General features: G+C 45.3%; 1 protein-coding gene across 1 annotated transcript in view; it reads left to right on the forward strand.

Moving 5' to 3' along the window:
* The window catches only part of KLHL35 (kelch like family member 35), a 37,765-nt gene that overhangs the window by 10,223 nt on the left and 13,088 nt on the right, over positions 1 to 14,454 (forward strand). The window contains exons 2-6 of the mRNA XM_073548601.1: positions 9,093 to 9,983; positions 10,222 to 10,406; positions 10,540 to 10,658; positions 11,101 to 11,289; positions 11,849 to 12,037. Coding sequence (XP_073404702.1) covers positions 9,093 to 9,983; positions 10,222 to 10,406; positions 10,540 to 10,658; positions 11,101 to 11,289; positions 11,849 to 12,037 — 1,573 coding nt within the window. The remainder of the gene's footprint in view (positions 1 to 9,092; positions 9,984 to 10,221; positions 10,407 to 10,539; positions 10,659 to 11,100; positions 11,290 to 11,848; positions 12,038 to 14,454) is intronic.

The following is a 14,454-nucleotide window of genomic DNA, read 5'->3' on the forward strand; positions in this document are numbered from 1 at the left end:
GTGTTGTCCCAGGGGCCCGCCATGTTAACTAACTTGAGACCCTGTGCCTTCTTTTCGAAAAAAATTTCTTCTGCTGAAAGGAATTATGATGTAGGTAAGCGGGAAATATTGGCCATTAAATTGGCATTTGAAGAATGGAGGCATTTTTTGGAGGGGGATGTCCATCGTATCACTATCATTATGGATCAGACGAACCTGTCTGCCAGACGTTTAACCCCGAGACAGGCGAGGTGGTCACTTTTTTCCCCCTCAATTTCAGTTATCTATAATTTTCCAAGAATGTGAAGGCTGATGCCTTATCTCGCAGCCTGGATCCAATATCACCTCCTGAACCTCCTTCCTCCGTTCTTCAGCACGGAGTGGTGTGGTGGCTGGGGTTTCCTCGGCATTGGAACAGGAGATTTGTGAGGCCCAATCTCTTGCTTCTCCATCCATACCTAATAATAAGCTCTTTGTGCATGTCCAGTATTGGTTAAGGGTGCTTTGGGAGTTCCATGACTCGGCTCTGAGTGGGCATCCTGGAATCTCGGCCACGCGTAAAGCCATCGCTAGGCTGTTTTGGTGGCCCTCGCTGGCTTCTGACGTTACTGGGTTTGTAGTAGTAGAAACAACAAGGCACTCAAAAATTAATGTGTCCGCAATTGGTGCACAAGTAGGGTACCCAGTCCGTTATATAAATAATAATGAACTTGGCACTCAAAATAGTGAAAAAGAGAGTTCCATTTATTGGCATCCAAATAAAGTTTACGCTAAACGTTTTCAGTCCAACGCTGGACTGGACCTTCATCAGAGAATTTCTTAAGAATACTGTTAGAACATGTATAAGAGAAAACAGAAATGAATATTATATGATGCACTGTAAATAGAAAAATAATAAAGAAACATAATCTGTCAAATTTTATGGTGTGGACCCGGGAGACCGATCCAGGAGGATGTGCATTTTTTTTATCTATACTGTGAAAAATACAAATGTGTAGCTCGGTATTAAGGAAAACAATCATTATTATATTGGTGAAACAATGGTGCTCATGTAAAGTCCATATTTTCAAAGTAGAAAAGGATATAAGTGCTCTACAATATTGAGTACGAAGTGCACCAGGTTCAGAGAAGTCTATAATAGTGCTCATTAGATTTGTGAACTGGCTATATGGATTTTCCTAGTAGGGAAAAAGAACAACAACATAAGGCCGTATTATCTATACACATCATGCACTACAATGGAAATGAAAGGTAAGTACTCCTATGATGGAATGCCCCAGAAAGTGACCCTATTATGGTGGTATAAGGGTTAATATAAAAAATAATGAAAGTCTCCAAGCTACCTGGATGCCGCGCGGGGGAACATAAGCAAGGTAGAGCGCTTGTGGATGGCAACATTCGTCGCTATAGGATTGCGCTATAAGAGGGGGATACATATAGTAAGTATAATTCAAAGGTTGTATTAGGAGGAGCGCGGTACCTGCCGCCACCCTCCCTGATTACCTGTATCGATGGCCCCTTCAGCGTGTGGTGTATACCACTGGAGACAGAGGACGCCATGCTCAGATGAGGACTTCCGGGGTTTTATCCTGGCGGGGTCACTTCCTCATGCCGCGTCATAGCGGTCATGTGACTGGGTTGCTGGCGCCTGCGCTGTATGAGAAACGCTAGGATCTTGCAGAGGCACTCGTGAGTGCGCATGCGCTGCAGGGAAGCGTCTGAATGCAATGCCCTCACAGGGAAATGGGGATCATTAAAGGAATAAGTAAATGGCACCATCTTATATTCTATATGGGCCCTATGTATATGGATAATTATTATAACATTATGAGATTATATATATATATATATATTTAAAAAAAATAAAAGACTCCCTGAAGTAAAACACTATGGTGACATGCATACTGTACCGAATAGACAGAGGTGAGAAGTAGAATTCACGGTTCTATTTAAGAAAGAAATAAATAGTTAATCATGATGCAAAGAAACAAACAGAAAACGAGACATAGCATAATTCTCAGACAATATGTTGAAAGAGGTCCGTCTGGATCTCACAGGAAACTCAATATATCATAGTCTCTATTGAGCCCTTTTGGCTCTAAAGTTTGAAGTGTAAGAATCCAATAGGCTTCCCTTCTTTTGAGGGTTTTGGTCGTATTTTGACCTCTTCTGTTTGGTTCAGTTTGTTCCAGAACTTGATATTTCAGCTGAGAAATATTGTGCCCCTTGTCATGAAAATGATATGGTGGAGAGGAAGATGCGTTCTCTGACATCTGATATTCGATTTATGTTGAGATATTCTGTCCCTCACCATCTGTGCCGTCTCTCCTACATAGGCCAGGCCACAAGGGCATTTCATCAAATATACTACATATGCAGATTCGCACGTGTAGAACCCTTTCATGGGGATAGCTTGTCCCGTCTGAGGGTGAAAAATTACATTGCCTTTCTGTATGTTACACTGTAAGCATCCAAGGCGGGGGAAGGTCCCCTGTTTTTGTGTCTGCAGAAATGTTTGTCTCGATACCAACGTATTTGAGCCAGCATCAGCCCTAACTACCGTAATTTGTCCCTCAAATTTTTGAGTCTTCGGTAGCAGGGAAGAAAGCGTTGTTGAAATTCTGGTATTTCAGGGTAGCTGTTGGACAATATGCTCCAATGCCTGTTGATGGTGGCCTGTATCTTTTTAGAGTAGGGATGGTAGGTGTTCACAAATGGTATGCGTGTGTTTAAATTTGTTGTTCTGGGATTCTGATTGGGTCTGGATTCGGTTAGTAGCCCAATTGGGTAACCCCTTTCCGTAAATTTCTTTGTCATTTCTCCTAATCTTTGTTGTTTTGTGTCCTCATTGGTGACAATCCTCTCAACCCAACAAAACTGGGATTTAGGGATTGATCTCTTTATGGCAAGGGGATGAAAACTCTCGTAGTGCAAAATGCTATTTCTGTCTGTTGGTTTAACATATAAATGAACAGACAGCTCTCCTCTTTCATTCTTACAGATTAACGTATCCAGGAAGCTCATCTTTTCTATATTGTATTGTATACTAAATTTCAGTGGGGCTGGCATTTCAGGTGGGGGATAAAGTATGGTTATCCACCAAGAATATAAGGTTGAGAATTCCTTCTGGCAAGATGGGTCCCAAGTTTATTGGCCCTTATGAAATTTTAGAGGTGGTTAATCCTATGGCCTTTTGCCTGCACCTGCCTTCGTCGTTACGGATCCCCAATGTGTTCCATAAGGCGCTTCTGAAGCTGTCGGTGTCTTCCTCAGGTGAGTCTCCCTCGCACCCGCCACCTGTTATGGTGGATGACCAGACCGAGTATGAGGTGGAACGGGTTGCTCTGCCGTTCTCTTCAGTATTTGGTCCATTTTAAGGATTACGGTCCTGAGGACCGGTCGTGGGTGCCGGCGCTTTCGATCCATGCGGATCAGTTGGTCTGGTCCTTTCACGCTCGTTATCCAGGTAAACCTGGGGTCCGGTGCCCCCCCATTGAGAGGGGGTACTGTCATGATCCAGGCCGGGGTTTGTTTCTTGTTATTCTCTCCCTGGTCTGGTCATGCGGGGTTTAACCTTCTCTGCTTTGTTTTGGGTTCTGTGTGGCTATTTCAGTCTGCTGTGGCCTGCAGACCAACGTCAGTGATAGTTCATGCTTCCAGGCTAGAGCAGCTGACCCCTTGATACCGTGTTTTTGCCTCTGCCCGTTTACTCTGTGCCCCCGACTTCCCTTTCCTGCCATCCCACTTGTCCTTGTGTTTGCTCCCTGTGCTTTGACCTTGGTATGTGACCCGGCTTGTCTTTTAACCTGTTTGACTGTCTCTCAACTCGGTTATCTCTGCTCCCGTCTGGCTCTGACTTTTGGCTTGTATTTGACCGTGTATTGCTGTGACCTCTGGACCTCTGCTCCTGACTGTTTCTGACTCGACTCGTGTGACCACTCTTTCGCCACCTGGTGACGTCTGTGCTGCTCAGTGTTGCTACGCTGTGTGTGCAACCTCTCTTCCCTTACCAGCACCCCCTGGTGGAGGTTGCGCTCTACTGCTTTGCAGCAGCATTACAACAAGTCTCCATCGCAGCATCGAAGTCTTCACTGCTCGGAGCCAGAAAAGGCCATAATGATGGCGAACAATAACCCAACTCGTCCTCACCGGACCTGAACCCTGATAAGAACGTGTGACCCTTCTTACATGGGAGATTTACGGTGAAGGAGATCAGTCTCCTCTCTAATCAGTGTCTGGGGCTGTGGTTGGTGCTGCCCAAAATCATGAAGAACCTGATAGACTCCATGGATGGAGCTTATGGCTGTTACTGAGAAGAAGGGCGGCCATATTACTTTATTGGTCATTGACAATTTTTGGAAATGTCAGAAATGGATTTTGTACATTGAGGTTCGGTTCTTATTCTCACTGGAACAGATGAAAATAAACAACTGAGATGGCAAATGTTATGTTTTTCATTGGATGGCCAATAATTCTGCACACAGAGATTTTCTCCCTAAGGACGATAAAATACAAATTATCTAATAATTCCGCAGTGAGCAAATGATTGCAGGTTCAAAAATAACTAGTTGACTAAAAAAATAAGTAAAAAATGAATTGACAAATGTTTTCGAAAAATATGAAAAATATTAATAGATATTAGGTTTAATAATGTTTAAAAGTAAAGAAATTAAACATGAATACTTTTTGTATTGCCGCGTCTGTAAAAGCCTGACCTATCCAAATTATAAAAGTAACCTGTACAATAAACCTTGTAGAGAAAAAAACATTTATATGAGATAATTGACCTTTTTCACCCAAAAAAGATACCAATGAAATCTACAGCTTGAGGGTGCAAAAAAAAGCAATCCCTTACCCAGCTACATGGAAATATTTAAAAAAAAATGCGTAATTTAAAAAAAAAAAAAAAAAAAATCGTTTGCCACCATTTTCTGAGTGTTAGGCGTCGGATTCCTGCAGCGACACAACAGGAATCCAGAGCCTCACATGCTGCTCTGCAGCAAGTCACTCCTGAGGCTAAGTTCCTCTGCCGCTCCACTGAGCATGCTCACGAGACGATCTCCCACTGGAGGTCAGGAGTCACGTGCTCAGGTCCTTCTCCAGATCTGATTGGTCCATCTCAGAGATCTGGAAGGTCCCGGCAGCGCACGGCTATAAAAGGCCCGCATGGCCGCTCAGCCATGTGCTAGTATAGACTCTTCTTGCTAGATGTGTGAATGGTGATGGATGTATGATTCTGGTGACTGACTTATTAAGATTCCCCTCCCTCTGATATTACGCATGTGGATAGGGAACTAGAGAAAGAGTCAGCGCCAGTCAGTGGCAAACCTTAAGCCACTGTGTACACCGCACCTCTACACTAGCGTCCGGTGGTGTCACGTCTCTCACGGCACTATCGCATAGCGGCTGTGTCTGCCGCCGCGCTGCATTCAGCAGCACTTACCGGCGTCTGAAATTTAGCTGAGACCTGTGAGTCTAACAGGCTCGGCATTTGTGTTTATGTTATAGCGCCTCTGTGAGCTAAGAGTCCGCTCAGCGCACATCGGGTGGCGTTTAACCCATGCGTGTTATACCGCGTCTGCCATTACTTAGCAGCAGTGATAACACCTTCTGCACTGTGGACCCCGAGCGGCGAACGCACTTTATTATTTATTTATTTAGTGCGTTCCGCCGTTCCTTACACTGAGACCGGTAGATTTTTTTTTTTATCCACTAAAATAAAACCCATGCGTGTTATACCGCCATATAGCGCGTCTGCCATTACTTAGCAGCAGTGATAACACCTTCTGCACTGTGGACCCCGAGCGGCGAACGCACTTTATTACTTATTTATTTAGTGCGTTCCGCCGTTCCTTACACTGAGACCAGTAGATTTTTTTTTTATCCACTAAAATATATATATATATAAAAAAAAACCCTACAAGTTTTGTATTAACGTAATCATCTAGATCTAGAGAATCATGTTACCCGGTTATTTTACTAATGCTGTTTTTTTTTTAAAAAAAGAAACAATGGTGACATTGTGTTTTTACCATTTCACCTTTCTTGGAAATTGTTTCCTCTTTTCAGTACATTATATGGTAAAGGGAATATTTATCAGTTAAAGGGAATCTGTCACCCTTTTTTTTGACTATCAGCTGCCGGCATTGACATCAGGGGCTTATCTACAGCATTCTGTAATGCATTCTGTTATGCTGCAGATAAGCACCGATGTAACCTGAAAGATAAAAAAAACTCACTGGAGTGGGCGGTCAGGTCCGATGTCTCCCATCTTCATACGATGCCGTCCTCTTCTTCCCTACCTGTAATGGCTCCGGCGCAGGCGCACTGCTCTGCCCTGTTGAGGGTAGAGCAGAGTCCTGCAGTGTGCAGGCATCGGGAGAGGTCTGCGCAACAGGGCAGAGCCTCAACAGGACAAAGCAGTGCGCTTGCGCCGGAGCTACTACAGGAAGGGAAGGAGAGGACGGCATTGTATGAAGATGGTAGGCGCCGGACCGCAACACCCATCGGACCGGACCGCCCCCTCCGGTGAGTATAATCTAACGTGTTTTTCTTCTCTTTTAGGTTACATCGGGGGCTTATCTACAGCATTACAGAATGCTGTAGATAAGCCCGATGTCAATGCCGGCAGCTGATAGTCCAAAAAAAGGGTGACAGATTCCCCCTTTAAAACTACAACTCATTCTGCAAAAACAAACCCTCATGGTGAAAAAATAAAGTTATTGCTCTTGGGAAAAGACAAGAAAAAAAATGAATGTGCCAAAAATAAAAATAAATTGTCCCAGTCTTGAAGGGGTTATACTGGAAAGAAGCGGCTACATTCCCTTACTATGGGACCTACATCATTGTGTTGTAATTAACACAGACGTGGCAGGGGACTGTGGGTGGGAGCAGCGGAGCATGAACTTATAGCATCGGCCCGCTGTTGTCATGGGGCTATAATGGAAAAACAGGGGACGAGGAACCTGGGCCCCTGCACTGCCCCTCCGGCTAAGGGGGTGCCCTGACTTTCCTTAACTTGGGGGTACACTTGATGGTAGTGAGGCCCAAGTCCCCGACCTGTCCCTATGTCCTGTTTAGCCCTGAGCTAAACACCCAACCCCCTCCCCAGGAGGTGAGACAGGGAATAAAGTGAACTGCACCAATAACAGGACAGGAAAGATAAAACAGATACCATGGGGTTAAAGCAACTAACTACCAAAACTTAGCTTTATCTGCTGCCAATGCTCCCAGCAGCAGAGTAAGGCACCCGATCAGCATCCAGCAGCATCACGACTGCTCCAGATAAGCTGAACCCCCTCTGCGACAGGTAAGTCCAGTCTTCACCAAGGTTGGTTAGCAAATGACCAGTATTACCAACAGTGACCTGCAGCACCAGGTGGCCTTATAAAGGGAAGAGGGAGTAGTCACCACCTGCTGACTAACTAAATATGTAGTAACACCAGCGGCTAACGGAGGGGGGGAAATCCAGCAGCCGACCAACTACAGTTGTAGTAACACCAGCGGCAAAAACCTATATTAACCCCCGAGGGCCAGAAAGGAAAAAGGTTTATATAAGAGGGTCCAGACTCTGACACAGATCCAAAAATGGATTGTGACAGCTGTCATCTGGGAGGAAATCATGTGTCGGTGTAACGCATCGCTGACCCCCTGTATCATACATCCTCTATAGATCTGCAACACGTGTATCCTGTATATTTACCGTTGTCTACAACTGACCTAAAATAATGAATCCAAAATTTCCGACCCGTGCTATTTACATACAGTATATTATGGGTCAGAATTTTTGAATTTTGAAGTTTTTAGCATGTTTTTACTTGGAAACCTTTTTTAGGACAGCTGTGTGAGAGCTCAGCAAGTGTGGCATGTGCAACCTCTGAAAGATTTGGTAGGTGACCACATCTCTTTTTGAGAACATCCACCTTTACTGTACAATGGGATGGAAATTGCGGGAGTTTGGCACAGGAAACCTTCCGCTTTGGTCCATGTGGGTTTAGGTGGCCGGAGATTTGGCAAATCTTCCAGGAGATTTCCTCCTGGATGTCTTGGGAGAGTCTTCTTTTTTGGGCAATAAATAAGAACCAAGATCGTTCTCTGTAGATTTGCGATGAATAGGACACATGTGTGACGCCCACTGACCGTGCAAGTATGTGTAGCCGCAACGTCATTGGCATCACTCACCTCCTGATGCAGAAGTGATCGGTGCCGGACAACCCTTTAGATCCATCTGATATAATCATAGCATATTACCAGGATATAACATGACTTTGTCATCTCTGGGGCCACCGGCACCCCCCCATGTAAATGAAAGATGCCCTTCATGGTCGGTGACTGGGAAAACGTTTGTAGAAGATTGGGCTCTAAATCGGAGGTGCAGTTCCTATATTTTTAGGATAAGTGATTATCCCACAGGACGGACCTCCACCAATGATAAAGTGACGGCATATCCTAGCAAATGAAGAGTTATCCAAGACATTGAAAACCATTGCCTATCCACAGGGTAGGTGACAACTTACTGATCAATAGGGAGTCCCTCCAAGAACAGGAGTCAGGAATGCATGCCAAAATGGAACTATGACTCAGTCTTTAAAGGATTGCTGGAGATACTCCATGTAGCTATCTCTTGTCAGTCACAATGGCAATGAATTAAGTGGTAACCAACATTTCAGAACCCTGTTCTCTGGACCGTTGAAGGTCCCAGAGTTCTTGTTGAAACTTATAAAGTTTGGGAAAACCAAAAGCGTAAATTGGTTAACAGCCCCATCTTTGCTCATGCTTGGACCAAATATTTGTATCTATGAAAGGAGATTCAAGACGAAGGTTATTTCTAGGGATCTATGTTCTGCATCCACCACCATTTGTTTTTAGCATGAGGGGCTAAGGAGCTTCTCAAACCCTTTGCTTTATCAACTGTTCCCTCTCCTTGGAATAACACGTATGCCACAATGGGGCTATAGTGTGCAGAAGTTGGGGGAGAAAGAGTCATAATATGGGTGTAAGAGCTCAGGCCATCCAACCCATCAATGACATCTTCTGGCATGTTTCAGTGATATATAAAGGTGAACATTCCCTTCAAGGAAACTAGACTATGATTTTCATGTTGTCTAATCCAGGGTTCAGAAGGTCATGGATGAAGAAATAGACTATAAGACCTATCGCCTCGAAAACTCCATCCAAGAGCCAAGGACAAGTAAAGCTCAAACAAGGTCATGTGGTGGGGCATGTCATGCCAAGGAGATACTGCAGAACTTAAACATTTACAGACAAAGTGGAATTTTCACTGATGTGGTTCTCCTCATAGAAGATCAAACGTTTCCCTGTCATCGAGGGGTCTTATCTGCCAATAGTTCTTATTTCCGGGCCATGTTTGGCGGTAAACTCAAGGAGAGCAATCTCAGCGTTGTGAAAATTGAGAAAATCTCGGCTCGAATTATGAATGTTCTACTGGACTTCATGTACGGAGGGAGTCCTAATATAGAAGAAGACAATGTAGAGGACATCTTGCAGGCTTCGGATCTTCTTCACATCTGCAGTCTACGGGATGAGTGCGTGAAATTTCTTGACAGCCAACTGGACCCTTCCAACTGTGTGGGCATCATGAAGTTTGCCGACATGTTATCCATCATTTCCTTGTCGGAGAAAAGTAAGAAGCTGATGCTGGAAGGTTTTGAGGAGGTCTCCTGCCATGAGGAGTTCTTGGAGTTGACTAAAGAGGAACTGACTGAGTATTTGTCCAATGACGACCTTGTGGTGAGCAAGGAAGAAACTGTCTATGAAGCTGTCATGAGGTGGGTGAAAGAAAATAAAAGCAGAGGAAGAGAAGCTCTGAAAGATCTGCTGGAACATGTGAGGTTACCCTTGATGGATCCAGCTTATTTTTTGGAGAAGGTTGAAATGGATAAAACCATCCTAGAATGTCCGGAGTGTTTCCCTCTACTTCATGAGGCTCGGAGATACCTGATCCTGGGAAATCCACTGAATTCTCTCAGAGTGAGACCGAGAAGGTAAGAAATTTGCAGATTTTATATACAATCTATAGTTTTTGTCTTCTTGGGGCCATTAACATCCATCCCTTATACCACGTAAGGAAACAAGGAGTGAAGAGATGCGCCTGAAGCAAACCGTAATGTGTTCCACCTTAGAGTCTTCAGATTTTATAATATTTTTACAGCGGGTCCTTTCATTTCTAAGGAGATGATTTAGAAATGTAATCGTGATCTTTCTGAGCGTTATTCATTGCAGGTTCATGAATTTGTCGGAAGCCATAGTTATCATCGGCGGCTGCGACAAAAAAGGTTTCCTAAAACTGCCGTTTACCGAATGCTACTATCCAAAGAGCGGGCAATGGATGACCCTCGCCAGCATGCCAGGCTTCAAAAAGTCAGAGTTTGCCGCCACCACACTGAAGAATAATATCTATATCTCAGGTGATGTATTTGTGGCACTGTAGGACTTTTTTTTGCCATCTCCGATGCATATGGATGCCCCTAGTCTTTCCCTCAGAGACTATTGTAACATTGTATCACCTGTTGTTCGTTCGCTTGTCTTTCACTTCTCCAGGCGGCCACGTTAACAGCAGCGATGTTTGGATGTTCAGTACTCAGCTAAATTCCTGGATTCAGGTCGCTCCACTGAATAAAGGTCGCTGGAGACACAAGATGGCGGTTCTTAACGGAGAGGTAAGAAACTCGGGGACTTTTGGAGCTAAACCAAAAATGCATTTTACTGAAAATCCAATATTCATCCTCATCTAGTCATCCTCAACCCCGATGCAGGGTTTGTTACAATGTACAGGGGCTAAGATTGAATTCACACAGTCTGTGCGCTGACCGCGGGTCTCTTGACCTGACCATGGGTCTCTTTGGCTTTCGGGAGACCCATGGGCCGCCAGGATAGAGCTGTGAATTCCATCTCAGATTCTCAGAGTCTTAGTGAGAACAATGTTGTTTTTCATTGACAGCAACCAAAGATCTTGGAATGGAACAAAAGTTTTACCTAAAGTTTTTTTTTTTTTTTTTTAAAGTTAGAGTTTTTCGTTTCATTTTATCAATGTAGATAAATATATATTATGATGGCATTAAATTGCACAAATGAATAAAGGGGGCGGAATATGTTCTGCAGATTTACTCCGTCGGAGGATTTGATGGCCTGAAGAGGTTGTCATCGGTGGAACGATACAACGCATTTACGAACTCCTGGTCTTCTATGACTCCCATGTTGGAGGCTGTGAGCTCAGCCGCAGTGGTCTCCTGCATGAACAAGCTGTATGTTATTGGAGGAGCGGTGGAGGATTATGGGAACACCGATAAGGTATAGTGGTCGTTTTGCCATTCTTTAGCCAAAGCAGAGATGAGTTAGTCATTGGTTTTCATGCATATCCAACTGGTAAGAAAGGGGTCACCAAACTCATCCTCTGCTAAGACAGTTCCATCATATTCCTGAAGCTGCCACTAGAGGGAGCTCAGTGTATCATGATTTTTATTAGTGGCAGTATAAATCTATATAAGGAAAGCTCCCCCTAGTGGTGACCTCAAGCAGCTAGTATTTTAGAATGTACTGAATAATAGGAAGCCGAGGATTTGGAGTTACATGGGGCAGAGTTTTTCAATATATTTATACCAGTTTAGCAAGACAGTGACATTATGGAACTGTGGCTTTCTGCAGCCACCACTAGGGGGAGCTTTGAAGCATACTGCATGCAGTTTATACAATAATAAACCAGTATACAGGGCTCCCCCTAGAGGTGGCTGCAAGAAGCTAAAATTCCATTATTTCACTGTGTTTTTGTAGATTTGAAGCTGTGTATCAGAAAAACTAAACATTCAACTAATAGAATCGTAATATGTAAATCCTCATTAACCCTTTAAAGGTGCAATGCTACGATCCAGAAGCAGACACATGGACATATAAGACGTTGTCGCCTTTCTCCCAGAGATGCATAAACGGCGTGGAGCTGGACGGTCTCATCTACGTTGTCGGTGGTCTGCTGAGCACAATCTTCAGTTACAATCCAAACACCGATGCGTGGAATGAAGTGGCATCTCTGCCCGGGGCGCTGGTGAGTCTCAGAAAGTCTACATAAAGGGCTGCTTCTCCCGGGAGAATTAAAGTTCATTTTTTCCCAGTAGCCGCACTTTCAGTACTGCGGCCAGGCACCTTCATAAACGCTATTAACCAGTAGATTAACCCCATATCTACAGGTTATCAGACCTGAAAGGTTCCAAAAATTGTGAACCTCATGATAAAAATTATCATGTCCTTCTCCACCTGAGAATTCTCTCCCCTCCAGACACCTCGGTCCTTTCAGACCCCTGTAGACCTCTCCAGACCCATCGGACCCATCTCCATAGTAATAAAGTTCTCAATGTGAAGGGCACTCCAAGTCCTGACTTCTGAAGCATTGGTCAGGGTGCTCACACTGTGATGGACAATCCCAGACAGACCACCATGCGATGCGAGCGCAGAAATATTCATAGAGTATGTGACATTTCGACTACAACATTACATATAAAGCTTTAGAAATGCTAATGTAGCCAAAATGTCGCATGTGGGACTAGAGAACCTTTTTAAAAAAGAACTTGGAGTGCTGCCTCTTCCTTACAATATTTCCCCTGTCCAAACTTCTCTGCTCCTCTCAAGACGTCCCCTTGTGTCCCCTGCATCCCCTTGTGTCCCCTGCATCCCCTAGACTTCCTGTGAAAACCTAGACCCCCTGCATCCCCTTAGTCTCCACTGTGTCCCCCTATTCTTCCCCTGTGTGCCTCTAGACTTCACTCTACAATACTCTGCTCCCCTCACAGCCCTTTGTCCACTCCAGACCTGTCTGGTCTACTTCAGCTTCTCTATCCACTTTATTCTTCATGAGACCCCTTTATGTTTTACTGTCCCCTCTAGACTCCTTTGTCCCCTGCTGACCCCTCTGCACCATTAGACCACTTTGTCCTCTGCAGAACCCTATGCACCGTTAGACCCCTTTATCCCTTCCAGACCCCTTTGTCCTCTGTAGACCCCTCTGCACCCTTAGACCCCTTTGTCATTTCCAGACCCCTTTGTCCTCTGCAGACCCTTCTGCATCCTTAGACCCCTTTGTCCTCTGCAGACACCTCTGTACTCTTAGACCCCCTTTGCCCTCTGCAGACCCCTCTTCATCCTTAGACCCCTTTGCAGACCCCAATGCACTGATAGACCCCTTTATCCCTTCCAGACCCCTTTGTCCCCTGCAGACCCCTCTGCACCCTTAGACCCCTTTGTCCTCTGCAGACCCCTTTGTACTCTTAGACCACTTTGTCCCCTGCAGACCCCACTGCACCCTTAGACCCCTTTGTCCCTTCCAGACCCCTCTGAACCCCTTTGACCTCTGCAGACCCTTCTGCATCCTTAGACCCCTTTGTCCCCTGTAGACCCCTCAGCACTCTTAGACCACTTTGTCCTCTGCAGACCCCTCTGTACCATTAGACCCCTTTGTCCCTTGGAGACCGCACTGTTCCCTTAGACCCCTTTGTCCTCTGCAGACCCCTATGCACCGTTAGACCCCTTTGTCCCTTGGAGACCCCTCTGTACCCTTAGACCCCTTTGTCCTCTGCAGAACCCTCTGCATCCTTAGACCCCCTTTGCCCTCTGCAGATCCCTCTGTATTCTTAGACCACTTTGTCCTCTGCAGACCCCTATGCACTGTTAGACCCCTTTATCCATTCCAGACCCCTTTGTCCACTGCAAACCCCTCTGCACTCTTAGACCACTTTGTGCTCTGAAGACCCCTTTGCACCCTTAGACACCTTTGTCCCTCACAGATCCCTTTGTCCCCTGCATACCCCTCTGAACTTTTAGACCCCTCTGCATCCTTAGACCACTTTGTCCTCTGCAGACCCCTCTGTACTCTTAGACCCCCTTTGCCCTCTGCAGACCCCTCTGTATCCTTAGACCACTTTGTCCCTCACAGATCCCTTTGCCCTCTGCAGACCCCTCTGCACCCTTAGACCTCTTTGTCCCCTGCAGACCCCTCTGCACCCTTAGACCCCTTTGCCCTCTGCAGACCCCTCTGTATCCTTAGACCCCTTTGTCCCTTGCAGACCCCTCTGCACTCTTAGACCCCTTTGTCCCCTCTAGACGCCTTTGTCCCCTGCAGATGCCTCTGCACCCTTAGTCCCCTTTGTCTCTCCGGCAGATATTTAACTACTGTGAGAACAAAGAATTGAGCACAATGAACTCTCCCCCCGACATCTGATGATCGGACCCTCCAGACACATTGTCGACCAACTACACAGAAATCGGGGCATTTGGACAACTTTTGCCTGTCCAACATGAGCCATCAGCGCCGGCCATCCTGCTTGTTGATGGTTTCCATACACATTTTTCATTTACCCTTTCCAGGCTCTTATGGACCCTTTATGACTAACTCCCCGGTCGGCCATATTTGAGCCTTTAGACCTGGGATGTGCCCTTCTTACCTCCGCCATATTCTAGTCTTACCCTCTG

The sequence above is a fragment of the Dendrobates tinctorius genome, unplaced genomic scaffold, assembly GCF_039654945.1.
Source record: "Dendrobates tinctorius isolate UK_male_01 unplaced genomic scaffold, ASM3965494v1 ptg000157l, whole genome shotgun sequence".
In the NCBI taxonomy this organism is placed as follows: Eukaryota; Metazoa; Chordata; class Amphibia; order Anura; family Dendrobatidae; genus Dendrobates; species Dendrobates tinctorius.